The 27,483-nt window shown below is 41.9% G+C and overlaps 1 protein-coding gene across 1 annotated transcript in view; it reads left to right on the top strand.

Annotated features, from left to right (window-relative positions):
• Positions 1-659: 659 nt before the first annotated feature.
• The window catches only part of ENPP2 (ectonucleotide pyrophosphatase/phosphodiesterase 2), a gene marked incomplete at its 5' end in the record, with an annotated part of 105,584 nt that continues 78,760 nt past the window's right edge, over positions 660-27,483 (top strand). The window contains 2 exon segments of the mRNA XM_081214330.1: positions 660-869; positions 871-891. Coding sequence (XP_081070456.1) covers positions 660-869; positions 871-891 — 231 coding nt within the window.

Genomic DNA, 27,483 nt, shown 5'->3' with positions numbered 1-27,483 from the left:
ACGCTTTTATAATTCAAACATTAAAATGTTCTATAGTTACTCTTGCTGTATTTTATGCATTATGACATGTGCTTACGTGTTATAATTAAGTTACTGGGGTGGGTCACCCAGCAGGGAGGTGGGTGGTTTGTGGCTGCGGACAGGATGTGATTGAGAAGACTCAGATTTCACTTTCTGGTTGGGTGATTGGGCAAATATCTTATTTTTCTGGAGCTTATTTTCTTTACGTGTAAAATGGCAGTAATAGGAGAGTCTTCCTGGCATTGTTTGGGAGGCCAAGTGACAGCATGATTGTCACAAGCCCTTTGTCAATTGTAGCATGCTTTAGGGGGAAAAATGGGGGTATTATTTTCCAGAGTGTTAGAGGAATTTATACAATATACCACTCGCGTTTAACCTGGGAATGCTGATTCAGGGAACTCATCAACAACACGGCAGGAAACTTCGGCAGCAAAATCCTTTCGGAAACCCCGGATAAAGAATCCGGCAGAATGAGGGAGAAATGGCAAATCAAACCTCACAGAGACTCTCCTTGAAAGATTACGGGATGAAAAATTAACTTGGCACTGTTGGGGGTGGGAATGCGGACGGCTGCCCTGGATGCCCGGTCTTCAGCCTCCGGTCACTTTCCTTCCCCAAAGCCATTTTAGTCAAAGGTCATGTGTGAGTCTTGTCAAAGGCCAGCTTCCAATGGAATCATTGTCCCCCGGGACAGCGGCCCCCTGACTACATCTGCATTGGAGAAATCCCAAAAGCAAACGGCCCAGTGCAAACAAGAGCAGCCCGAGGCAGCCGTCCCGGGGCAGAGCTCACAGCAGAGGCCGCGTCCGCAGCGCCCGGGCCGGAGCAAGCGCCCAGACGGTCGCAGCAATGAGCCGCCGCGCCGAGCGGGTACGGTAGGCGCCTCCCTCTCCCCGTCCTCCATTGCTTGGGCTCCCGGGTCCCAGCTGCTGTTCTGTCAGCCGAGAAACCTTGCAAAGGGCCTCCGGATGTGCCGGAAAGCGGTCCCCGTTGGGCTGCGTTCCCGTGCACTCAGCTGCAGCGATTTCCAGGCGCGCGAGATGCAGAGCGGAACTCATTTCGAGCTCTGGTTGCCAGGGAATGTTTGGGTTTGTAAATATGTATCTCGTTTCTGGAAACCCAGCCGGTAGTCCCTGCAGAGAGGGGCCGTGGACGAGTCTCCGGTCACCGCGGCTGGAACCTGTGCCAAGTGGGAGCTCCCCTGGGAGCAGCGGGTCGCGGGGTTCGGGGAGCTCGGTCCTCCGGGGCCGCGAGAGGGCTCGGCGTTTGGTGGATTACCTGTTGGACCAGGGCTTTGCGGGGACGATAGGGATTTTTAAAGCCATCTGCTTCAGTAATGGGCTGTGGGATCCTACACTTGACTCCAAAGGCAACAGACATCTCGCAGATGGAGGGAGCCCGTTCCACATGGCCGGGTCCCCCCGGGGGCTCCACAAAGGGAAGGTGTTGCCCGGCGTGCACACAGCCGGCGGCGGCACAGCCAGCCCCTCGGCCCTTTGTACTTCGCTATTTGAACAAGCTGACTTTCAAATGAATCTGGCTCGTTTTTGGAGAAGAGTTGAGAGAGCCCGGAGTCTCAGCTGAGCAGGGGTGCTTCTGATCCGGACTTGGAAATCTCGCAGGGCAAATACGGCAGGTGGGGAGGGTCGGAGGGGGCAGCGGGCACAGCCGGCGTTCAGGTGCGAGCGGTGGGTCCAAGGCTTTCGATGGCTGTCCTGCTACACACTCTGGTTTCATTTTAACAGGTTCAGCCCGAACCGAGCCGTTTCTCACTGATAAAGACAATGAAAACAAAAGCCTTTCTAGCGCTCAGCAGGATGCAGAGAGGGAAGCCGGTTCTGGCATTTGTTTATGAATTTTTCACCCAGCCAGGTCTGCCGGGAATAGGACGTTTTCCTCACTTCAGTCAATCGATGTTTGTTGAGTTTCTGCACTTCCTCTCTAGCTGAAAAAAATTTTTCTCCTTTACCGTCCCACCAAACGTTTTTTATTTAAATAGATAAATTTATTTAATTTTTCGCTGCGTTGGGTCTTGGTTGCTGCACTCGGGTTTTCTCTAGTTGCAGAGAGCCGGGACTACTCTTCGTTGTGGTGCCCGCGATGCGGGCTTCAGTAGTTGTGGTTCGCAGGCTCTAGACCACAGGCTCAATAGTTGCTCTGCGGCATGTGGGATCTTCCCAGACCAGGGCTTGAACCGGTGTGCCCTGCATTGGCAGGCGGATTCCTAACCACTGAGCCACCAGGGAAGTCTGCCCCACCAAATTTCTTGAACGAGTGGGTGACATTCACCATCTCAATGCCCTCACTACCCAGTAACTTGCTCGTCCACAGTCAATGGCTTCTGCCCTCTCTTCTGAAGACAAACCTTGGCCAGGGCCACCAGAGACCTCTTGGGAGCTAAACCAGAGAGTGTGTTGTGTTCAACCTTCCCCAAGTCTTCTCTGTGTCATTTTGAACTGTTGGTCATCCCCCTCCCCCGATCCCTCTCTTTCTTTCTTTCTTTCTTTTTTTTTTTTAAACTCTGTCCTGGATTATTTGATACCACGCTTCCCTGGTTTCCCTCTGACCTTTTGAGTTTCATTTAATGCCTCTAAAGTTCTTCCCTTCATCAGCATTGGTGTGTCCCTGTGTTCCTTGACTCTCTTCCCTTTCCATCCAGTAGTCTCCCTAGGAAACCTCTCCCACCCCCATGGGTTCACCCACTACGTACAAATCTATAGCCTATCCAGATCTTTCTCCTAAATACCAACCTTTTCTATAGAGCATCTCCACTTTAAGGTGCATCTCTATGGATCACTGTAAAATCAACATGTTCAAAGTGAATTTGTCTTCTCCCATTCTCTCCCAGGCCTGCTCCTCCTTTTTTATTCTCCAGTGTTCAAATGGCATCCCTAGTTGTCCAAGCCAGACATGACAGAATCATCCTAGACAGAATCATCATTCCTCTCCTTCATTCATGACACCTAGTCCTATCTGCTCTCCCTGCTTAATGCATTTCATACACATACCTGTGTCTCCAGCTCAGCTTCCACTGTTTTAGTGTAAGTCAGTACCACCCCAAATTTGATTCTGGTCACAACCTTCTGTTAGTCTCATTTGAGGCCACTACTACCCATCCCCATGCCCCCTGTCTTGTCACCATACTGTATCAAATGGTCTTTCTAAAATGCAATATGATCACGCAGATCTTTTTTGAAAAGCCTACAGTGGATTCCTATTTTTTTTCCTTTTGAGAATAATGTTGATGTGGGACTTGCCTTTCTCTTCCATTTTATCTCTCATCAGTCACTCCCTCTCCACATATTATGCACATTTTAATACACACTTTATGCATGTTGTATGCAAATTTAGGCATATTAAACTATTTACTAAATATGACTTTCCTCTTTGTCCTTCTCTTAGGTCTAACTTCTATTTTTCCCTAAGGACTCAGCTGAGAGCCACTTTCTCTTGGAGACCGCTCCTTATCCTCCAGAATGGGTGGGTGGCTCTCCCCTTTTCCCCCAGAGCTTCCTCTGTTCCTTCTATCAGGGCATTTACCATTCTTTATTGCAAGTACCTATTTACTTGTCTGTCCTCCACTGGTCTGTAGACTCCTCGAGGGCTGGCATCAGCTCTATTTTTCTGAGCATACTTCAAGCCTATAGCCTGGACCCAATGAGGATGCTCAGTAAATTTGTGTGAATTCTTGTACAATTCTTGTCAATGACTATGATCTCCAGGCATTGAATAAGATGAGAGAGATATAATGTATAATACAATATGGTAAAGAATGAAGAATGAAAGTCAACCCTGATTATCAGGAAAAGGTGTAGTCTTCCAATTATTTAACAGAAGAAGGGTGTAGACTTTCTGGGTACTTAAGATAATCCCCCAAGTCTCCAGATCTACAAGCTTGCTCTCCCATCCACATCTCAGTGGGTTTCTCCTACTGCTGTCCGCATCTATCCCAACCTTGCCCAAGGCTGGGAAAAGCTGCATGAAAAGCTGTTTGCAATTTTGCTTTGGCTTTGTGAAAACGAAGGAACCGTTTTCAGGATAGTACCTGGCCCAGGAAGAGGTTGAAGACGAAGCTAGGTGGACTTTTAAGACAGCCTTCTGATAAGCTGATATCAAAGATACAAGCTGGCACCTTTTGATACCAGAAGGAAGGCTCAGAAGGGACCAACAGGTGAGATCTCTAAGAGCTGCTAGAGAGGGATGGAGGCTTTGGAGACTACAGATGAAAAAATTCAGTTTGATTTTCTAAAGAAATTTGTGCATTCGAAACTCTAGACAGAGGTGAATGATGATGAAGAAGGTTTTTTAAACTGCAGGTTATTCTTGTTTGGAGCCACAGTCCTTTTGAGACTCAAATGTACATTACTCTTCTCAGAAAAAATGCACAATATACAAACATGGCACTTTTCATAAACTTTCGGGAGGTTCATACAAACCTACTCTTGGACCCCCTTGCGTTGTCATGAACCTCGGGTTAAGAATCTTGAATCAAAGAATTCATTCAGGGCTTCCCTGGTGGCGCAGTGGTTGAGGATCTGCCTGCTAATGCAGGGGACACGGGTTCGAGCCCTGCTCTGGGAGGATCCCACATGCCGCGGAGCAACTAGGCCCGTGCGCCACAACTATTGAGCCTGCGCGTCTGGAGCCTGTGCTCCCAACAAGAGAGGCCGCGATAGTGAGAGGCCCGTGCACCGCGATGAAGAGTGGCCCCCGCTTGCCCCAACTAGAGAAAGCCCTTGCACAGAAATGAAAACCCAACACAGCAAAAATAAATAAATTAATTAATAAACTCCTACCCCCAACATCTTAAAAAAAAGAAAGAATTCATTCATTCAACAGATATTTGGGAGAGTAGGTGGTGATTAATAGGAACCCACGTAAGTCCAATAATGAATATTTTCTCTTTTAGAGGCTCTCTCAGTGTAATGAGTGGTATTGAGTTTGGAGTCACAGGACTTGGGCTCATGTCCCTGCTTTGGCACTTGCTAGTTGTGTGACTTTCTCTCTGAGTGATAGTTTTATCATCTATTAAAAAGGATAACAGGTGTTGGAAATGGTGACTAAAAGAAAGTTTGTGAAAATACCTGGAACATGGTTATACTCACTTAACATTAATCAATTCAAAAACCTTGGTTTTAGGAAGGGCCCAGATCCTGTGGTATTCTTCTGGATTAGAAGCATGCACGTGGGCCGGATTAATGACTGAGTGCATTTACTAAAGAATAGCTGATTGACAGATGGACGTCTTTAGGATGGTATGCTACTGGGGTCCATCTTCATTTCTGTTTTTTTTTTTTTTTTTCCGCATTACGCGGGCCTCTCACTGCTGTGGCCTCTCCCATTGCGGAGCACAGGCTCCGGACTCTCAGGCTCAGCGGCCATGGCTCACGGGCCCAGCCACTCTGCGGCATGTGGGATCCTCCCGGACCGAGACATGAACCCGTGTCCCCTACATCGGCAGGCGGACTCTCAACCACTGCGCCACCAGGGAAGCCCTTCATTCCTGTTTTATTCAATATTCTTAACATCCATGAAGGCATAGCACACTGATCACATTTGCTCAGAGAAAAGGCATAAGGGTTAGGAGTCCAGAAGTTATCAATTAGTTGCAGCATACTTTGACTTTTTATTTTTAGAAGCAGTGTGCAAAAATAGATATAAAATATATCATGTATGGCTGCCAAAAATCAATTGCAAATTATTGTGTGTGTGTGTGTGTGAGAGAGAGAGAGAGAGAGAGAGAGAGAGAAAGCGGAAAGACAGAGAGGGAAAGTTAAAGACAGAAGTGGTGGCTTCATATAGTTAAGGTTTAGGGATCTAAACTGACAAGAAAATCAACCATGAGATGTTTCTTCTAAAATAATGTTAGGTTTTATTAATAGAGGTATGGAGTATAGCACATGGAAGGCAATAGACCTTCTAATCTGTATTATGCAGATCACATTTAGAACAATTGTATCTGGTTCTGGGTGCTACACATTAACACATTTTTTGAGCACATACATATATCTTATACACACACACACACACACACACACGCATACTATTTGCCAATCACTGTGCTAGATACTTATGACAACAGTGCTGAAAAGAGCAGACCTGCTCTCACAGAGTTCACAATATAGCAAAGGTGTTAGATGAAAAAGCAGGTGATTTTAATTAAATGTTTTACTTGTATAATAGGGGAAGCTTAGGTCCCTGAGGAACCACTTAAGAAGGGATTTTTAATCCAGACTTAATGGAATTGGGGTAGACTTTCTGGAGGCAGTGATGTTTAAATTGAAACCCAAAAGCCAAGTAGGGGTTATCAAGGTGCAGGTGGTATAAGGAAGAGGGTTCCAAGTGCAGGTGACAGTAACTTCCATAGGGCAAAAGTCCTGTGCAAGGAACTGAGAGAAGGGATACACACACAGAGGAGAGGGGATGAGGGAGATGAGATGAGAGTGGTGGTCGGGGATAGAACTTCATGCTCTGAAGCTGGAATTGATCCTGAGGAGAACAGGGAGCCATTGAAGGTTGTAAGCAAAACAGTGTCACAATCAGTTTTGTGTTTTGGAAAGGTCAATATGGACAATGGGTTGGAGGGATGGTCAATGATAGAGAGAAAGAGAGAGAGGGAGAGAGATGGAGAGAAATGACATAGGAGGAGTTATTATAGTATAAGCAAGAAGGATGGCGGCTCCAACGAAGATGGTAGAAGGGAGATGACAAGAGAGGAACATTTTAAAAGCTAATTAGGAGATACAAAGCAAATAGTGACAAACTTCAGGGATGCTGTAGGAAGGATGTCTGTAGGACATTTAACCTGCAAAAGAGAAAGTCTAGAGAGCCATATTATCTGTTTTTACATCTTTCACTCTCCATGGGAAGAGATTAGTATTGTGTTTTTCTCTCTGAGATGGCAGTGCTGGACCAAATGGGTGGGAGATACAGGGAGATAAATTTCAGCTCAATACAATGAAGAATTTTCTAACAGAGCTGTTCCAAGGCAATGCATTCTTTGTCACAGAGATATTTAAACAAAGGCTTGAAAATTTGGAGAGGCAGGGATGGGGTGGCCAAGCTGGAGGGCATTGACATTTCCTTTCAACCCCAGGATTCCAAGACTGTGTGTATGAAGTTCAAATATCTTACTTAGGCTGGCATTTAAGGCCCACTGTGACTCAGCCCTTTGTAGAGAAGTCTTATGTCTTGGTTTCCCTGTATATTCCTAGTGCATGCCTGGTGTCTCCTAGTAGCTATTATGAGCACTCAACGTTCACTCTCAAAAGGTCCTAGTTTGAACAATAAATTTTATGATCATCCATCTCTTGACTTAATGTTCCTGCCTCATCCCCTGGCATTCTGTTAGAAACCTTACAAACAACTCATACTGAAGTTTTTGTTACTCCCAGAGGAAACCTGGCATTTTGCTACATGTTTGTTTACTTATGCCATTTCCTATGTCAGGTATACTCCTCCTCTGTGCATTCTGTATACTTCATTGAGAATATACTTTTTCATCAAGGCCTTTTTATAACATCATAGGTTGCATTAAAGTGCTAAGTACATAATTATTTTTATAAATATTTGATCTTCCTCTATTATCCCCTAGAAGTCCAGTGAAAAATAGTCACCCAATGGTATGAATAGTACAATGTACAATGTACAATGGTACAATGTGTAAGGCAATAACATTTCAGAAGGAAATTCCCATTTATTAGAAAAAGTCATATTTTCATTTTTAAAGTGATTCATGCATTTTGTAGAAAAAATTTAAATTAAGGAAAGTACCAGGAAGAAACAAAGAATTGTCTACAATCGTAGCACCTATAGATAAGCATGTGAACATTTCAGTGAATATCCCTTCTATATTCCTTTATGCACATGTAGTCTTAAAATTGGAATCATGCATATCCTTCTGTAACCTGCTTTTCACTAAAACATACCAAGTGGTTACCCCATGTCATTATATATTTTTCAAAACCGTGGTCTTTGGCGGGTGGTGAATTGTGTTCCATTCTGTAGCTGTCTCATGCTTTGTTTAAATAACTTCTGGTGGACATCAGGTTGTTTCTATCTTTTGATGTTGCAAATAATGCTTTGATTACCCTCTGAGACATACATCCATGTACCCATATATCCATCTGTATGGGACATTTACATTTTCTAAAATTGCAAGATAGTTGACCAAAAACTGATATTGAGTTGCTAAGAAAGCATGAGTTTAAAAAAGGTCTAAGTTTACTTTAAAAACTTCACTATTATTCTATGTTATATAAATCTATTATATATGAGATATTATGTGCATGCGTGTGTGTGTGTCTCCACTTATTAATTCTCTAATTTCATGAAGGTATCTGATTTGAAAATGTATCAACAATCTGTGGGCTTGATGCAGAAATGAGAGATAACAAGTGAATACATTTCTTGAACAATGAATTGGGTTTGAAATCTAAAAACTTCAGTGACTGTCTCAGGGTGACAAATTTTTGTTTCCAAGCTAAATATAAGGAAAAGTGATGACATGTATGTTGCAGCATAAAGAGAATTCTCTGAAAAGAGAGACACTGCCTAATGTTCTGGTGTCTGGAGGAGGTATGTGGCCATGGCCTGAGATCTTTATTCTAAAGTGAATAATTCATCTTCTTAGACACTCAAGGAGCAGGTAGGTCTCCATTGTAGAGTGAAATGTTTCATCTGAGAAGCAGGCCTTGGTTGGGAAACACTGTGAATCAGTTTGGTGATTTTTAACAAAATAAATGAAAGATCTTGTCATGGGTTGATTTGTATCTATCCTCCACTCCTTGAAGTCCTAACCCCCAATACCTTTAAATGTGATCTTATTTGGAGATAAGTTCCATATTAGTCAGGGTTCTCCAGAGAAACAGGATCAATAGGATATACACTTGACCCTTGAACAGCACAGGTTTGAACTGTATGGGTCCACTTATATGTGGATTTTTTTCAATAAATATGTACTACCTTTCTACTCAGTCTGAGGCTGGTTGAATCCATAGGTGTGGAACTGTGGGTACGGAAGGCTGACTATATAGTTATACACAGGTTTTCGACTGCTCTGAGGGTCAGCACCCAACCTTGAGCTGTTCAAGGGTCAACTATATACATATATCTATATATAGATATATGTATATATATATATAGAGAGAGAGAGATAGAGAGAGATTTATAATAGGAATTGGCTCACACGAGTATGGAGGCTGAGAAGACCACTGATGTGTTTTCTGCAAACTGGAGAACCAGGAAAACTGGTGATGTAATTCACTTTGAGTCCAAAGAATTGCAGGGTTAGTGGTGTAAGTCCCAGTCTGAGTCCAAAGGTTTGAGAATCAGGAGCACTGATATTGAGGGCAGAAAAGAGATGGATGTCCCAACTCAAGCAAAAAGAGAAAATTCACTCTTCCTCCATCTTTTTGTTCGATTCAAGCCCTCAGTGGATTGGATGGTGCTCACCAGCCTTGTTGAGGGTGATTTTTTTAAAAAAAATTATTTATTTTATTTACTTTCCTTATTTTTTTGGGTGCATCGGGACTTAGTTGCGGCACATGGGATCTTTGTTGAGGTATATGGGATCTTTCGTTATGGCGCACAGTCTCTTTGTTGCGGTGCACAGGCTTCTCTCTAGTGGTGTGCAGGTTTTCTCTCTCTAGTTGTGGCACGAGGGCGCCAGAGCGCCCCGGCTTGTAGTTTGTGGCACATGGGCTGTCTCATTGAGGTGTGTGAGCTCAATAGTTGTGGCGAGCAGGCTTAGTTGCCCCGCGGCATGTGGAATCTCAGTTCCCCGACCAGGGATGGAACACATATCCTCTGCATTGGAAGGCAGATTGTTTACCACTTGATCACCAGGGAAGTCCCGAGGGTGATCTTCTTTACTCAATCAATTCAAATGCTAGTCGCTTCCAGAAACACCCTGCAGACACCCCCAGAAATGTTTTGGCAGCTATAGGGGCATCCCTTAGCCCAAACACATTGACACATAACAATTAACCATCATAGGGTCTTTACAGAGGTAATCAAAGTAGAGTGAGGTCATCAGGGTGGGCCCTAATCCAATATGACTGGTGTCCTTATAAAAAGGGGAAATTCAACACAGAAACATGGAGGAAGATGATGGGAAGAGACACAGAGAAGACAGCCATCTACGAAGTCAAAGAAAAGGGGCCTGGAACAGATCCCTCCCTCACAGCCCTCAGAAGGAACCAACCCTTCTGACACCTTGGTTTTGGACATCTAAGCCTCCAGCACTGAGAGACAGTACATTTCTGTTATTTAAGCCATCCAGTTTGTGATACTTTCTTATGGCTTAATACAGATTTGAATTAATACAGATTTCATGAGAGCATAATTCCCTTAGTGTGGCTTCAGCTGGTAACAATACAACATTATTTTGCTCTTTCGTCACCAGAGATTATGGTGTTGTCCCTAGGAATGACAGCTGACGATATATTGCTGTTTCAGTTAACAAATATTTTCATTACCATGATCTCCTTTGACCCTGGTCAAAGCCTAAGAGATGGGCATTCTTACATCTCTGTATGAATGCCCACTAGAGATAGGAAACAGAGGCTCAGAGAGACTAAGTGAATTATTCAAAGTTGCAAAGCTTGCAAGAGGTAGACCTGAAACTCAGATATTGGCTTTTGGATACTAAATAACACACTATTTTAATGAAAACACAATGTTTTTCACCTTCATGGACATGTCAAATATCATCTTCCTTCTTTAAAATTTGAAAGACACGTTTGTGGCATGCTGAGCCAGATTTTTCATGTTTTTTCTTTTCTCCTAAATCCCCTGAGAATGATTTTATAATCCTACTTGTTGGAAGATCTCTGATGGCTGAAGGCACCTACTCCATCCATGTCCTCATTATCAAATATTTATCAGGAATTTAGGCACCCGTGTTTATGTGCACAGAATATTTCTTCTCCACACAGAAGCTTTGTTTACTGACAAAATGGGCTTTCTCAGGACACAGTTTGATTACTGACAAATCCAACTGCAAAACTTTGGATGTGTTGGATATAATTGAGTTTTTCCATCATTAATTCTGCTCAGATATTAATTCAACATAGTGACATGAGGGGCGCCAAGCAATTTCCAGGAAGCTGCTTGACTTTAATCAGCAGGAACAAATGCAAGATTATTGCACTTTTTCCTTGGGTGACCTAAGCTTGTTCTTGGCACCCGTGAACACAGAGCACTGGTTGTCTCATAGTGTTTCAGTGGCTTCTACCCAGGGGACTTATTAGTTTTGAACCTTAGGGATAATTCCATAAGAATGTAATTCTTTCCCTCCCTGAAAGAACAAAATGTTGCTTGTGTTGGGCTATTCTTGTTACGTGATAAAACCAGTGGTTCCCAAATTGTGGAATCACAGAGGTCTGTAGGTAGGGTCGTCAGATTTAGGAAAAAACAGGCAAGGGAACCAAAATAGACACCAACAGTAAAACCTCCAGGATGCCCCAGTTTAATTTCAATTGCAAATAAACAAGAAATACTTTTTTAGTATAATTATGTCCCCGATATTGAAAATACTAAAAAAGTATTGTCTCTGGCAACCCTACCTATAAGGTTATATTGGGGGTAGAGTGTTGCTAATTTGTCAATATTTCAAAAGTTATGAAAATTATACATTTACACAAGTAAGACTTCAGAGGTTCCTGAAAATGTTAAATTTCCTTGATTTTGGTTGGGATTTTTTTGACCCAACTAGAAAGCACTGTCATCTCATGCTGAAACCATAATTTTATTACCATTTTTGATGACTTGTGTTCCAGGGATCATGCAAAGCGCGTGCATTATCTCATGTAATCCTCAAAATCAGAGGTCGGAGGACTATAGCCTGCAGGCCAGATCTGGTCACTGCCTATCTTGTAAATAAAATTTTGTTGAAACACAGCCACCTCGTTTGTTTCTGTATAGTTTGTGGCTGCTGTCATGCTCCAACAGCAAGTGTGTAGCTGTGATAGGAGATTGTTGTATGGCTCACAAGACCTAAAATACTTATTATTTGGCCCCTTGCAAGCAAAGTTTGCCTACACTTGCTCAAAACCACCCTTTGAAGGAGTTACCTATATTCCCATTTTTATAATGAAAACATGAAGGCCCACAGAGTTTAAAAAACTGGGTAAGTTCTCACAGCTCTTAGAGTTCAAACTAAGGTCTGTTGAATTCCAACACTTCTGACTACAGCTGACCCTAAGGCTGATGGTCAATTACATTTATCCTAAATGGGTTTAATAATGGAGAAACTGATTTCTGATTAAATACTGTCCATCCCAAAGATGAGGCAGAAGGAATGGGGTTGTTGTTAGGCAACCAGGCTCTGGAGCCACAATGCTTAAGCCCCAGCTCTACTGCTTAATTTCTCTGTATCTCAGTTTCCACCCTTGTGAATTACAGATGATGATAATTCCTATATGTGTGATTGTTACTGGGGTTAAGTGAGACAATGTCTGAAAAAACGGGAAGAGCAAAAAAACAAACAAAAAAAATGGGAAGATCATTTGCCTAGTGGCCCACTAGGCATTTATTATTTTTATTTCAAATGACTATTTCAAAGCAAGGGTAAAGTAAAGAGTTTGGGAAAGTTGGGAACATCTGCCATGGTTGATTGACAGAACAGTTCAGGCAGGAAGCTCGAGAGCACAGTGGCCCCTACTTGTCAGATCACAGCAAGGAAAGATGCTTGTCTGGCTTCTTTATACAGGCATATCTCATTTTATTTGCTTCACTGTGCTTCGCAGATACTGTCTTCCGTTTTTCTTTACAGACTAAATGTTTGTAGCAACCCTGCGTGGAACAAGTCAATGGGCACCACTTCTCCAGCAGCAATGGCTCACTTGTGTCTCTTCACATTTTGGTGATTCTTGCAATAGTTCAGACTTTTTCATTATTATTATATTTGTTATGTGATCAGATCTTTTTTTTTTTTTTTTGCGGTACGCGGGCCTCTCACTGCTGTGTCCTCTCCCGTTGTGGAGCACAGGCTCCGGATGCGCAGGCTCAGCGGCCATGGCTCACGGGCCCAGCCGCTCTGCGGCATGTGGCATCTTCCCGGACCGGGGCACGAACCCGTGTCCCCTGCATCGGCAGGCGTACTCTCAACCACTGTGCCACCAGGGAAGCCCTGATCAGTGATCTTTGATGTGACTATTGCAAAAAGATTGAGACTTGCTGATGGCTCAGACAACAGTTAGCATTTTTTAGCAATAATGTATTTTTAAATTAAGTTATGTACACTGATTTTTAGACACAATGCTATTGCACACTTAACAGACTACAGGATAGTGTAAACATCATTTTTGTATGCACTGGGAAACTAAAACATTTGCGTGACTTGCTTTATTGTGGTATTTGATTTATTGCAGTGGTCTGGAACCAAACCCATAATATCTCTGAGGTGAGCTTGTAAGAGATGTCTTTGTTCTGAGAGTGTCTTTTAGTCTTTGGTTGGCCGTGTTTGCCTTGGGAAGCCGTGCTGTGAGATGTTACAGGATGTTCATCCAGTGCTCACTGGACCTTAAACCCCTTATTACTATTACCTCTGATATTTATAGCCCTAATATCCACCCCCAGTGGCTCCAAATTGACTAAAAATATAGCCAGGCTGCTGGAGAATAACCTTCTTAAATAGCACAAGACAGGCAATTGTCCTCAGAAACACCTCAATCTATAATTTAATCCTTAGGCAAAAACTAGAAAAAAAATCAGTTTTTACCAGTATTCCTCACCCTCCAAAGCATATTTTTTGTATGGAGTCACTATGAATAAAATCTGTATGTTGACCCTGTTAAATATATTAGAATAGCCTTGATCTTTTGAGGAGATTAGGAGATAAAGGTTGTTCCCTGAGAGTGATGGAATTGGGAGACTTAAAAAGACTGGAAAATTTTGCGATATTGTGTATAAACCATTCAAGGGCTAAGTCAATATGTAGTAATTAAAAACATGGCCAAGACTCCTAGAGATTTTGCTTTGCAAAAGTGAAGTGGCATGAGCATGTATGGCCATTATCAGCAGGGTTTTGCAATTTCCTAGCGTGCCTGGGGTGCATGGAAACAGGAGCAAAGAAAGTAGCATTATTTTTCTAGGGTTGGCTTAGCCATCCTCTAGGATCTAGAAAATTCTTGAGAACTCTAGCCTTGGAGGTGGAGGGAGAAGCCTCCAGCAACCCTGCTGCCATTTTACAGAGAATAAAGCTGCAGGACAGTTGCCTCATCCCTTTTCTCCTCTGTCTCAATCCTCCACACTCTGGTTACGTTTCCCTTTCTCTCTCTTCACAATCTTCTTCCTTTGTTAATTCATTGAACCAACATTAGTTGAATGTCTCTGTGTGCCAGGCACTGTGCCAGACTCTGGGGATAAATGAGAAGAGGCATAGACTTGGTTTCTAATCTCGTGGAGTTTACAGTCTAGTGGCAGAGGTACACATGCCAGAAGTTGTTACCGAGTCTAAGCTCATACTGCTCACCACACAACAGGCCGATAATTGAGAGACGAGTGGCTGGGGCAAGGGAGAATGACTTTATTCAGAAAGCCAGCAAACTAAGAAGATGGTGAGCTCGTGCCCCAAAGAACCATCTTGCCTGAGTTAGAATTCAGGTTCCTTTTATACTAAAAGGGGAGGGAGTAAAGTCAAACACTTCCTGGTTCCCATCAGCCTCCAGAGGGGATGTGTTCATTTCTTCCTGTCTGCAGTCGTTCACAGGTGGGCCTGGTCAGGATGTTTCCTGTGAGCTAAAAAAAGGTATTTTAGCTTAATGCTCATTACCTGGGAAGCAGGGTTCCCAGAGATGGGCCTTTATGTATAATTTAAGCTTATAGGCAACATCCCTTTAGTGATTAACTTGTAATAGAATACGAAGGTTCTTCCCTATTACAGTTAGAGTAAGTATTGCAAGGTGTAAAGATTGGGGAGAAAGAGAATAATGACGTGTGTGTGTGTGTGTGTGTGTGTGAGGGGTGTGGATGGGGTCAGGAAGGCCTCTCTCTGAGCTGAGAACTGAAGGCTCAGTGAGAGCAGAAAAGTCTGATGAGTTGTTTCCAGACGCAACCAGCTAGTGAGCAGTAGCCCTGAAGTTTGAACCTAGGTTTGCCTGACTTTGAGAATTCTCCACACTTCACTAAATCTTAGCCCAGAAAGAATTATACTTGCTCCCAAGATGTTTACATTTAGCTGTGTTGTCCTCCCATGAAGCAACTTGAACAACAGTAAGGAGAGAAATCATTCATCCTTCACCCAATCTGATCATTTACCATGGGTTAGCCACAATGTGTATGCAAGTGCAAAGCACAGCTGTGACCAACGCCAAGGAATGTTGAGGAAAGCATTGTTAGCCTGGACTTGGGGTGATGCGGCCAGAGTCCGCATGCTCTTCAAATGCATCACAATGCCCTCTTTGCTCCAAAGGATCCTGGCCCTCATTAAAATGCAAGGCATGTGCATCCCACTTGTTTATTCCTTTCATTGCTAGACAAACACAAGTCTAATAAAGAGGCAAACAAGTGTGTCCAGGTCATAAGTCCACTTGGGAAGATGGGTATTTTGGGGAGCTTAGGCTAATGCTAGCAGGTTGCCATTGCATTGTGAACTCTGAATGCAGTTGGCACTCTGGTGTTCAAGGGTAATATTGCCTGCAGTGCTAATTACACACTGCAACTCACTGCCAAGGGAGGTTGAGGAGGTCTGAATGTTAGAATTGGCAGCCATATTTCTTGGGTATTTAGAGTTCTGTCTGTTTGGAGAATGCGGCTGGTCCAGATGGAGAAAGTTCAACACTTTCTATGCCAGATGTTGTGGAACTTTCAGGAGATGATGGAGAGGCAATCCCTGTCCTCAAGGATCTTTCAGTTTAGTAGGACGAATTTCTGACAAAACAAACTCAACCCAGGAGGCAAGGTGTGGTGAAAAAATCAGGAACTTGAACCATTCAGTCTGGGTTTTCTCCACCATTACCATGTGGTCTTGAGGAAATTATTTAATCTTTCTGAGTCTTGGTTTCTTCACTCATAAAATGGGATTTTATAACTACTTCATGCCATTGTATAATTACCTTAATAGATGGTGACTATTAATCACTGTTGCTGTATTTAGTACTGTTAGTATCAGAATATGGCAAACTCTGTTCTAACACTGAGTGACTTTGGGCAAACTGTTCAAATCTTCGACTGTAAAATAGGATAATTCTAATGGCCTTATGTGTGTAGGTCAAGAGCTAACTTCCTTCTCTCATCACTCTTACCATCCTTTTTTATTCTTTATTCATAGCTCTTATCACTCATTGACATATTTGTATATTTTATGTCTTTTTCCATTCAAAAAAATGTAAGCTCCAGCAAGAATCTGGGTTCTTCTGTTAATTGCTGGTGTTGTTTGTGCCTAAATACAAAGCCTGGAACATAATATGCTCTCAATAAAATATTTACTGTGTAAATGGATGAGCAAGTGAATGAATGCTAACTCCTAGGTTAAATATTTAGCAAGTTGTAGGCTCCCAGCACACGGGACCTGTCCTTGTGCTTAGTGCCATTACTAGGGGTAGAATATGGTGCGTGCCAGGCCAGGACCCAATACAGAAAGATTGCTCCCAGCTCTGTCAGGTGGTGATCTTTGTTCTTAGCACTGGCATCTTATCAACTGTGTTGTCGCTGGGAGAAACAACCAGGTCATTGTCAATAGTAAGGTCACATGAGATTAATTGTAAAAATAAGAGTTTCAGAATTTTTATCAGTTCTCAAGAAGAAGGGGAAACAGCTGCAGAAAGGGAGGAAAGTCTGGGAAAAGGAGAAAATAGCATGTTTAGCAAAATGTTTTGTCACATGGGACCATAGGCTATAAGTCTCTGACTGAGACTTACCCAGCTCCAAACCTAGAAGGCATGCAAGAGCAGCTGCTTCGGTCCGATGACACAAAAGTAGTACACTGGTAAATGGCCCCAACCTGTAGTTGGTGCCAAAGTGAGAAACTATCCTTGACAAATTCTGTTCTGTTTCTGAACTGTTAAAGGCACTAGGAAAAGAAACTCTCAACTGCCTTCAAGTGTGAGATTAGAGAAATTTCTTTTTAAAATAATAAAACAAAATATAACATAGTGGACTATAGCAAGAAATACTTAGAAGCTGGATTCTGGTTAGGCAGACCCGAGTTTGAATGAACTTGGGCAAATTACTCAAACTTCTGTGAGCCCCTGTCAAAAAGAGAAACCAATATGTACTTTGCAACATTGAGAGAATTCAGTGAGTTCATTCCTGTACAATGTCTGGCAATTCTAGGGGCTCAATAGATGGTAGCTGATATTATTAACAATGAATGCTACGTGGATTATTTTGCTTCATTCTGCAGTAACCCTATGAGAAGGTAAGGGGATTCTTCCCATTTTGCATATAAGGAGATGGAGGTCTAGGGAGGTTTTCTAACTTAGTCAAAGCCACACAGCTAGTGAGCATCTGAGTCATGACTCTAACCAAGCCTGAGAGCCCAGGATTTTCATAATTAGCAAGTTGTATAATATCTCTCATAAGAGCAACAGAAGCTTAGCAGGACAACGGAAGGTCCAGGACTTCTGCATTCTCTTGCATAATACTCTAGTGGCAAGCTGGGGTTATCGGATTTCAACTTTTCAGTGGCTCTCTGTTTACAAAGGATTGTAAGAGACCTATAAGGCTGCTAGAGGCGATATAAGGTCAGCTTGTCTTATGCCTGTCTTCTAGATCCATCCAGAAGTAGATTGCTTCATCTCTTAAGTCCATCAAATGATTTTGTGAAAGGTGTTCCTCCTTTTCTTAGCCCACTCCTGACAATGTTCCCTTTAATTAGCATAAATTACATTGCGCATGCCATAGATATTATATATCTATCTATACCTATCTATATCTATATGTATATTTCCTTCAGGAAATGAAATAGTAAGAACAAGGTGTGTATAGGATCCTTACCTTTCCTTTGGATTTATTCAGGAAAAATAAAACCAAGTTCTGGTTATTTAATTTAATTGAGTAGCTCTTTGCTAGTCATTATATATATAGAGAGAACTCAGCTCCCTAAGAGAGTTGTAAGAAGAGAGAAAAATAATAGATGCCTAGAGTTGGAAAGGACCATAAATGTATAGCCAATCTTCCTTTGAATTTAGTTACTTTATAAGACCAACCTTTTCTTGAATAGTAACCATGAGTTCATTTTTTATAAGAGAACTCTGGCAGCATGGCTGGCTAGAAAGTTCATTTTATTATGAGATGAAACATGCTTCTCTGTACCTTCTAGTTTTGCTCAAGGAAGTGCAATGCCCTTCAAATATCCGAGAAAGACAACCACACCCACCTTCTCCCATCATCCATGCAAGGCACCCAGGAGGCATGGTCATAGGTTCCTCAGCTATGGACCATGAGGGGAGCCCATTAGATATCCATTCTCTAAATATTAGTCAGAGTGAGCCTTTCAAAACAGAAATCGGATCGTGTCACTGCCTGACTCAGATCTCTCCAGTAGCTTCTCAGCACACCCAAAATGAAACATAGAGGCTCACTGTGAACTGGGTGGTCCTACATAAACCAGCACCTGATCCAGTCTTTGATGTCCTCTGAAATTGCTCCCCCATCTTTCACTCCACTCCAGCCACACGGGCCTTCCTGAGCACACTGAGCTCTCCCTACCTCAGAGCCTTCCCACATGCTATTTCTCCCAAGAGACACCTGGTTCTTCCCTCACTCCATCCAGATTTTTGTTCAGAGGTCATCTCTCCAGAGAACTTTGTTACCACCCAGTTGAAAATAACTCCTCCCATTACTCTCTGTTCTCCGCTCTGCTTTGTTTTCCCTATCATTTATTAATTACCTGACATTATTATATTTCTCACCCACTAGAATGTGAGATCCATGAGGCAGAAGTTTCGTTTTGTTCACTTTGCATTTCCAGTGCTAGATACATACAAAGTGCTCAATAAAAGTTTGTTGAATAGGGCTTCCCTGGTGGCGCAGTGGTTAAGAGCCCGCCTGCTGATGCAGGGGACACAGGTTCGTGCCCCGGTCCGGGAGGATCCCACATGCCGTGGAGTGGCTGGGCCCGTGAGCCATGGACGCTGAGCCTGCGCGTCCGGAGCCTGTGCTCCGCAGCGGGAGAAGCCACAACAGTGAGAGGCCCACGTACTGCAAAAAAAAAAAAAAAAAAAAAAAGTTTGTTGAATAAATAAACAAATAGATGAATGAATTAATAAATGGATTGGGTAATAGGGACTGCTCATCATCTTGGTCATGCCTCTCTCAGTGCTGTCTGGTTCTGTAGTGACCTAAAACACGTGGTCACTTAAATGAGACACCCAGAAGTGAAAACAGTCCAGACGGAGTCCATGCAGTGCCAGGCTCAGCTGAACTTTTCTCTCCTGGATCTGAGCGGTAATTGTCTGTTAGAGGAGCCTAAGGTAAAATGAGGTCATTTAGAGTTGTGGTCAAGCATAGGCTCCTATAGAACTTGCAGGTGACAAAAATTCCCAGCTTTCTTTTACAAGGATTGTTTTCAGTTCTGGTCTCTCCTAGTGTGAAGTTTTATAACTGAATTTTGTATTCTATTTCAAGAATCTTACCCCAGACAGATTGATCTGGCTCTCTCTCTATTTTTTCTATAATCTTTTGACTTCAACCTGTCAAGATATTTTTGAATTTCGATTCAGTCCATGGTACGTAGTACATGGCAGCTAGCTGTTGCTGGAATATTGTGTTCAAGAACATACCCTGTATCCATGATTCAGGAATCAAGAAGCTACCATCTCTGTCACGCCCGCAGATGTCTCCTAGGGCATAGGAAGCTGGAGAATGGACACTGAAATAATGTTTCAGAAAACATTCCACTTCCACAATCTTATTTGCACAGAGCAACAGCTGAAAGGGGCTGGAAGAGAGATCCTGTCTTAATTCTGCTGTCCAAATCTCATGTACATAAAGACAATCTCAGCAGCATAACTGGCAGAGTCTATAAACTGTATCTATAACTCATCCTACAAAAAGCCTGCAAGACAGGAGGGCTCCCTGGAAGTGGGGTGGAGTAGAGACTGAAGGAGCCAGTTCTCAGTCTCTTCCACACATAACCCTTGCATACCTCTACGATGGAACTCACCAGAGTGTGTTTAACAAACAGTTGACTTCCATTTCTTCCGATTAAAACATGCTTTTTACCTCAATATCCCTGATACTACGTGGTACTTGGCACAGAGTAAGCTTTCACTAAGCATTAGTTTATATTATAGGGCATGCTTACTAAATCTGTGTTGAATCAACACTATATGAATTTGTAAAACTCTCACACTCCAAAATTTAGAGCCATTGTGTGACAATGACCTGCATTCTCTCTGATCCCTTAGGAACTTTGAAATGACACGGTTATGATGCCCATGGCTCTGATCACTTCCTCATTACCAACTGATCCTTTTTTGGGGGTCAGTCTAGAATAGAAATTAATCTGTGGCTTCTGATATGTTCTGAAATAGGAAACATAATCAAGTATCAAGACTTATCAGACATTTATCAGATTCTCTGCTTTTAATAGAATCATGTTTCTTCTAGAAAATAGTTGAAATTCCCATTCCTTTTAGAGCTTGCTAGTTTTGTAATTTTCATTGGGAAATCATGGAGAAAAGAGGACTCCCCCACTTAATATGTACTTGAACTTGGGCAAGTTGCCCAATTTGAGCTTGTTGACAGTGTTAATACTCTGAAGGGCTTTATGAGGCTAAATAAGGCAATGTATAAAAATATCTCTAGGGGCTTCCCTGGTGGCGCAGTGGTTGAGAGTCTGCCTGCCGATGCAGGGGACGCGGGCTTGTGCCCCGGTCCGGGAAGATCCCACATGCCGCGGAGCGGCTGGGCCCGTGAGCCATGGCCGCTGAGCCTGTGCGTCTGGAGCCTGTGCTCTGCAACGGGGGAGGCCACAACAGTGAGAGGCCCGCATACAGCAAAAAAAAAAAAAAAAGAAAAAAAAATCTCTAGTTCTGTTGCTGGGCAAAAGGCAGGCACTTACTAAATACTAGCACTTAGGGGGGGTCTGATCCATGCCAGGTATGGTACCACTCATGCATACTTGCTTTTCCCTTTTCCTTCACCCAGTCCTGAGCTGTCCTGATATCCCAACCAGAGCTACTTTAGCTCTGTGACCTTTCCTAGGAGCAGCATTTCAGTTTTATTGACTGCAAAGTGGGAAGGCTGAGCAAGCCTTAATTCTTCTAACTCATAACCCACTTCTTCTTTTTTTTTATTAAAGAAATGTTCTTTAAATGTTAAGACATTTTTTTAAAATGAGGTATAATCAACGTATCATAGTATAGTCATTTCAGGTGTATAACAATGATTCGATATTTGTATATATTGAGAAATAATCACCATAGTAACTCTAGTTAAGATCCATCACCACACACAGTCACAAAAAATTTTTTTCACAATGAAAACTTTTAAGATCTACTCTCTTAGCAACTTTCAAATCTGCAATGCAGTATTATTAACTACAGTCACCATGCTATACGTTACATCCCCATGACTTATTTATTTTATAACAGGAAGCTTGTACCTTTGAACCCCCCTTCACCCATTTTGCCCTCCCCAACCCCCTGCCTCTGGAAACCATCAGTCTGTTCTCTGTATCCTTGAGGTCTTTTTTTTTTTTTTAGGTTCTTCCTATAAGTGAGAACATACAGTATATGTCTTTCTCTGTCCGACTTTATTTCACTTAGCATAATGCCCTCAAGGACCATCCATGTTGCTCCAAGGCATTGTTCTTACATCCCCACAACTGTCCCACAGACTCTGGTTACAGTTTGTTGCCATTAAATTCAAGCCCAATGCCCTAGGTTTTCTTCTTAGGCTACTTTATTTGAAAGTAAAATGAAGCAGGAAACTGATGGAGCAGAATGGCAGAGACCCTGAAGTGCTCTAAAGGAATCCCAGGAAATCCTCCTATTTTTAGGGAAGTAGAGGGTTTCATCACACATCGGGGCTAGTTAAAATAGGTCCACACCACAACTCAAAACGCTTCAGTTTTCCTGTTAATTATCAGGTTTGGAGGGTAACTGAGGTGACTCTGGAGACAGCTTTGAAGGCACTGACCCAAGCAGCAGATCAGGATTAATATTCCTTTTCTGTGGGTCCAGATGCTTTGGAATTTGCTTCACTGTGAGAATAATCTCACTAGCTCTCTTTTATTTTAGCAGCATTTTTTGAGATATAATTTATAAACCATAAAATCCATCCTTTTAAACTGAACGTTTCGGTGGTTTTTAATACACTCACAGAGATGTGCAAACACCACCATAATGTAATTTTAGAACATTTTCAACACTCCAAAACAAAACTTCATATCCAAAAGCAGTCACTTCCACATCACCTGACAACCACTAATCTACTTGCTTTCTCTATGGATTTATTTGCCTATTCTAGGTAGTTCATATAACTGTCTGGCTTTTTTCACTTAGCATGATGTTTCCAAGGTTCATCCATGTTTTAGCATGTATCAGGGCTTCATTCTTTCTCATAGCTGAATAACATTTAATTGTATAGATATACCAAATTTTGTTTGTCCACTCATCAGTTGAGAATTCTGCTATGAACATTTGTGTACAAGGTTATGTGTGGACTATGTTTTCAATTCTCCTGGGTATATACCTAGGAGTGGAATTACTGGGTCATATGGTAACACTATGTTTAACATAGTGTTTAACACTTTGAGGACCTGCCAAATTGTTTTCCAAAGCTGCTGCACCACTTTATAATCCTATCAATAATATGTGAGGGTTCCAATTTTTCCACATCCTTCCTAATACTTATTATTTTCTGTCTTTTTAATTTCAGCCATCCTGGTGGGTGTGAAGTAGTATATATTTCATTGTAGTTTTGATTTGCATTTCCCAAATGACTAATGATATTGAGCATCTTTTCATGTCCTTATTGTCCATTTATATATCTTCTTTCTAGAAATGTCTATTCTAATCCTCTGAACATTTAAAAAATTGGGCTATGTGTCTTTTTATTGCTGAGTTGTAAGAATTATTTACATATTCTGGATACTAGACCCTTGTCGGATATATAATTTGCAATTTTTCCCCCGTTCTGTGGACCATCTTTTCACTTTCTTGCCATCTAGACAATAATGTTTTTCAATCCATGAACATGATTGTCTTCCCATTTATTTAGGTCTTCTATAATATATTTCAATTATGCTGTCTGGTTTTCAGAATACAAGTCTCACACTTCCTTTGTTAAATTGATTACTAAGTATTTTAGACTTCTTGATACTATTGTAAATGCAGCTGCTTTCTCAATTTAATGTTAGATTGCCCATTGCTAGTGTACAAAAATACAACTGATTTTTAATATTTAGCTTGTGTCATGCCATCTTCCTGAATTCATTTATTAGTTCTAATATTTTTTAAACAGATTCATTAGGATTTTCTATGTACAAGTTTATATCATTTGTGACTAGAGATAGTTTTCTTTGTTCCTTTCCAAGTTAAATGCCTTTTGTTTGTTTTTCTTGCCTAATTGCTTTGGCTAGAAGTGCAGTGTTGAATAGAACTAGTGAGAGAAGACATCCTTGTCTTACTCCTGATCTTAGGGGGAAAGAATTCAGTCTTCCACTGTTAAGTATGATGTTAGCTGTGAGTTTTTCGAAGAAATCTTTTATCAGGCAGAAGAAGTTTCTTTCTATTCCTACTTTGCTGAATGTCACTAATTGTTGTTTGATTTCAAGGGGAATCACAGAAATGGCAGTTTTGCTTCCTCCCTGAGAGGGTACCGTTGTACTCTAAGCATGTGATGATGCCATTCCATTAGCAAGTATAAACTTCCTTTTAGGTTTGAGTTCAACAACTTTCTTGAGTTGAAGCTCAAATTCTCGGGACTTTCCAATTCAAATAGAAGGTCTTTATTATTGTAGTTAAAACCTGTGCCTTCAAAGCTGTCTCCAGAGTCACTGCACCCTTTTCCAAATAAGTGCTGCCCATTTTCTCTTATGGTTAGAGAGAATGTGAAAAAAAAAGTTGTTCATAACATGTCTAACTTAAACCTACATGTAATCTCTCCATAAGTAAAGGGAATTCTCCTAGAACCTTTGTCACTACTAAGCACCTATTATGTGCCCAGCCTTTTGCTACCTACTGAGAATGAAATGGAGCAGGGCACTATGGTCTGTTCCCCCCATATCCTCAGCCTGCCTTTTGTCTGTGGAAAGATTTTAGCCAAAGAATAAGTTTAATCAGAGAGGTGAGAAAATGCAGAAACAAAGGAAAACAGTCAAAGGAGACCAAATAATAATAGTTTAGTCATTAAGCATAGTCAAGGACCTTTAGTTCCTTCTCAAGGGCTATAGAAAATATTCTGAGCCATATCCTGTGAGCTGTCTTATAGATACTGAAACCCCCACCAGGTGAAAGAAGTTAACTACAGGATGACCATTATGACATGACTATAGCAATGACATGAGCTGCCGCAATTCTGAGGATTTGCCTCAAAGAAATGGAGACAAGCTGACCCTGGAACTGAAGATTAACTATACCTAAAACCATCAAGATGAGGCTGGTCAGACCACCAGTGACCAATTTCAAGATGACTGTCAGAGCTGACTGTGCTGTTTCTGCATGTAGCCCCTTCCCTCTGTCTATAAAAGCTCTTGCCCCTGATTGTCGGGGAGTGGGGAGGAGTCAGCCTTTGAACCGGCATCTGACCTCCCCCCACCCACCGTGTGCTGGCATCCAAAATAAAGCAAACTTTCCTTTCCACCAGCCTTGCCTCTTTATTGGCTTTTGAGCAGAGAGCAGCCGGACCCCACTTTCGGTTACATGAACATGATAGTAGATGATGCAGTCTTTATCCTCCTGTACTTAATAATGGCTAATATTTGTATGTTTCCTATGTTCAAGTACTGACCTACCTGCTTAACATGTATTATATCATTTGGTCTTCATATCAACCCTGTGTGATGAGAACTATTATTATTTTTATTAAAAGAAATCTGAGTTTTAGAGAAGTTAAGCAAGGTCTCATGCTTAAAAGTGGTAGACCTAGGTTGGTTGGACTCCAGAATCCAGACTCTGAGTCTCTATACCATGTTGTTTCTTTCCCCTGCTCTCTGGGGATTTATATTCTTATTGCTGAGAGAGGAAATACTTAAATAAAACAGGCAACACTAAAGAACAAGAGATAAATGTTTTGGGTAGAATCTATAGGTTCTTGAGGATAACACGGTGGGTATTGCAGTTGTGAGGAGGGTTCTTGTTAAGATGCTGAGTCTTGGGGAAAGGAATGGATTGACTAAGATTTGTATGAGCCCAGTGGAAAGAGGAGCAGGGCTGAGAAGCAGCATAAGGAGAAGTGTGGAAATTAGCTTGGACTTCTGGGAGGAAGAGTCTGACTAGAGTGAGAGTTTCTGTCATTTATCAATGAAAGATCTGGTTTGGGGGTAATTTGGGTCATATTTTGGTGTATGTGTAGGTATATGAATACTACAACAAAGGGTAGCGTTTAGAAAAGTATTTAAGTAGTGGAATTAACTTACTTATTGATTGTTTTTGTTTATTTTTACAAATTGTACTGCTTGAATTTCCACATTTCTGAGAAAGTGCCAGAGAGAGAAGGGAGGTGGCTGCTTAGATGGGATCCTGGCTTCCCACTCCCACTAGAGCAGCTCCAAATTTAGATGTTGGTATTCATTTTGAGATTTTATTTGAAAATAAGGTTTTAATGCTTAAAAAAGTGTTTCAAACCACTGAGTTAGCCCAATAATCCTGCTTTACAGATGAATAAATATGGGCTTAAAGGGACACAGCTAGTTAGTAAGAGAGCAAGAATTCAAGTTCAATTTCAAGTTCCAACTTAAACTTCTTGATGCCAAGTGCTTCATTAGACAAACATTTATTGTCTGTTTGTTATATCCCAGGAAATATTCAAAGCTCTGTGGAGTGTAAGGATGACTGGTCCCTGCATTTGAAGGACCACAAGGGATAGAGATGCCTAAAAAGAGATTATAGACAGTATGGGAGGCCCATTGCTCTGCACGGGAAGGGCAAAATCAGGGGGTGCTTCACAGAGGAGTGACACCTGACCGGAATCTTCACGAATATGTTGGAGTTTGCCAGGGGGAGTAGGTGGAGAAGAGCATTCTAGGCTAAAACAACAAGGTATATTAAAGAACGAAGATGTAGGAAAGCACAGCTTAATCAGGGAATAGCAAATAGTTCTCAAATTAAGAAAACTTACCCTTTATTTGGCATTCTCCTGTGTCAGGCATTGTGCTAGGCAATTTACATGGATTATTTCATGTAGTGTTCTTAAGAATCCTATGAGCTGGATACAGATGAGAAAACTGAGTCTTAAGGTGGAGAAGTAATTCACCTGAGGGTCATGTAAGGTCTCATAGTTAAACAGTGCTAGAGCTGGGATCCGAATCTGGTGAGTTTAATTTTGGATTTGGAGTCCTGTGCACCTTGCTAAGCAGTTTGGATTTGATCCTCTAGGTCAGTGGTTCTCAAATTTGCAGCAGAATCACCGGATGGGCTTGTTAAAACATAGATTCTGGGCTCTACCCCTGAGTTTCTTAGGTAAGACCCAAGGATTTGCATTTCTAACAAGTTTCCAGGTGATTCTGACCCTCCTGGGGATCACACTTTGAGAACTGCTGTGATAGGAAGCTACTGGAAGGTTTTCAGTTTGGGGGGGCGGAAATCATCAGATTTGCCTGTATTTTATGCAGGGCTCTCTGGGTAAGGAATGGAAATGAATTACAAGTTGGATAAGAGAGACCTCAGTGAAATGGTGTTTGGAGGGGGAAGAGAATGCACACAGGAAGAATGGTTGTGAGATGAACTTCTAATGTGTGTCCAGAAGAATGAAGATGAAGAGATAACTCTAAAAGTAATCACACAGAAAGATAATTTCGGTATTAATGGCATTCAGCAGGCTCTGATAAAGGATAGTAATAATTGTAATTAATAATGAGACTCTGCAGACATGGTTTCTCATTAGAAACAAGAGATGAAAGGATTGTAGAACAAAAAGTGGTTTTAAGGTTTCCATGAAAAGAAGTTGGAGAGCAGGGTGGCTGTTGAGGTAGCTGTGTTTTGAATGTGTCGAGTTGAGGCCCTTGTGTGGCCTCATAGAGAGACATCACGCTGTAGTGGGAAGAGGACCAAACTGGCTTAGGAGGCATGGTTTCTAGAAACTCAGTCACTCATTCTACCATTTTGAGATGTCACCTCCCTCCATCTCTTTATCTACAAGTGGAGTTGGCAACAGATTCTCAGCCTGCTTATGTGAGACTGGAGGGTAAAGGCTGAGCGTTTTCAACCTTGTATTGATACTTTTAGTAAAGCAATTTTCTCTAGTCACATACCCACCGATTTGTGCTCAGATGTTACACAGTCCACATGGCACAGTAGACTCAAACGTCTTTCATTCACCTGGACTTTTACATGCACGTTTCAGGGTAGC

Source organism: Mesoplodon bidens (genome assembly GCF_964165515.1).
Source record: "Mesoplodon bidens genome assembly, chromosome: 16".
NCBI classification, from domain to species: domain Eukaryota; kingdom Metazoa; phylum Chordata; class Mammalia; order Artiodactyla; family Ziphiidae; genus Mesoplodon; species Mesoplodon bidens.
Note: the sequence above shows the minus strand (reverse complement) of the source record. Positions and strands in the feature narration are given on the sequence as shown.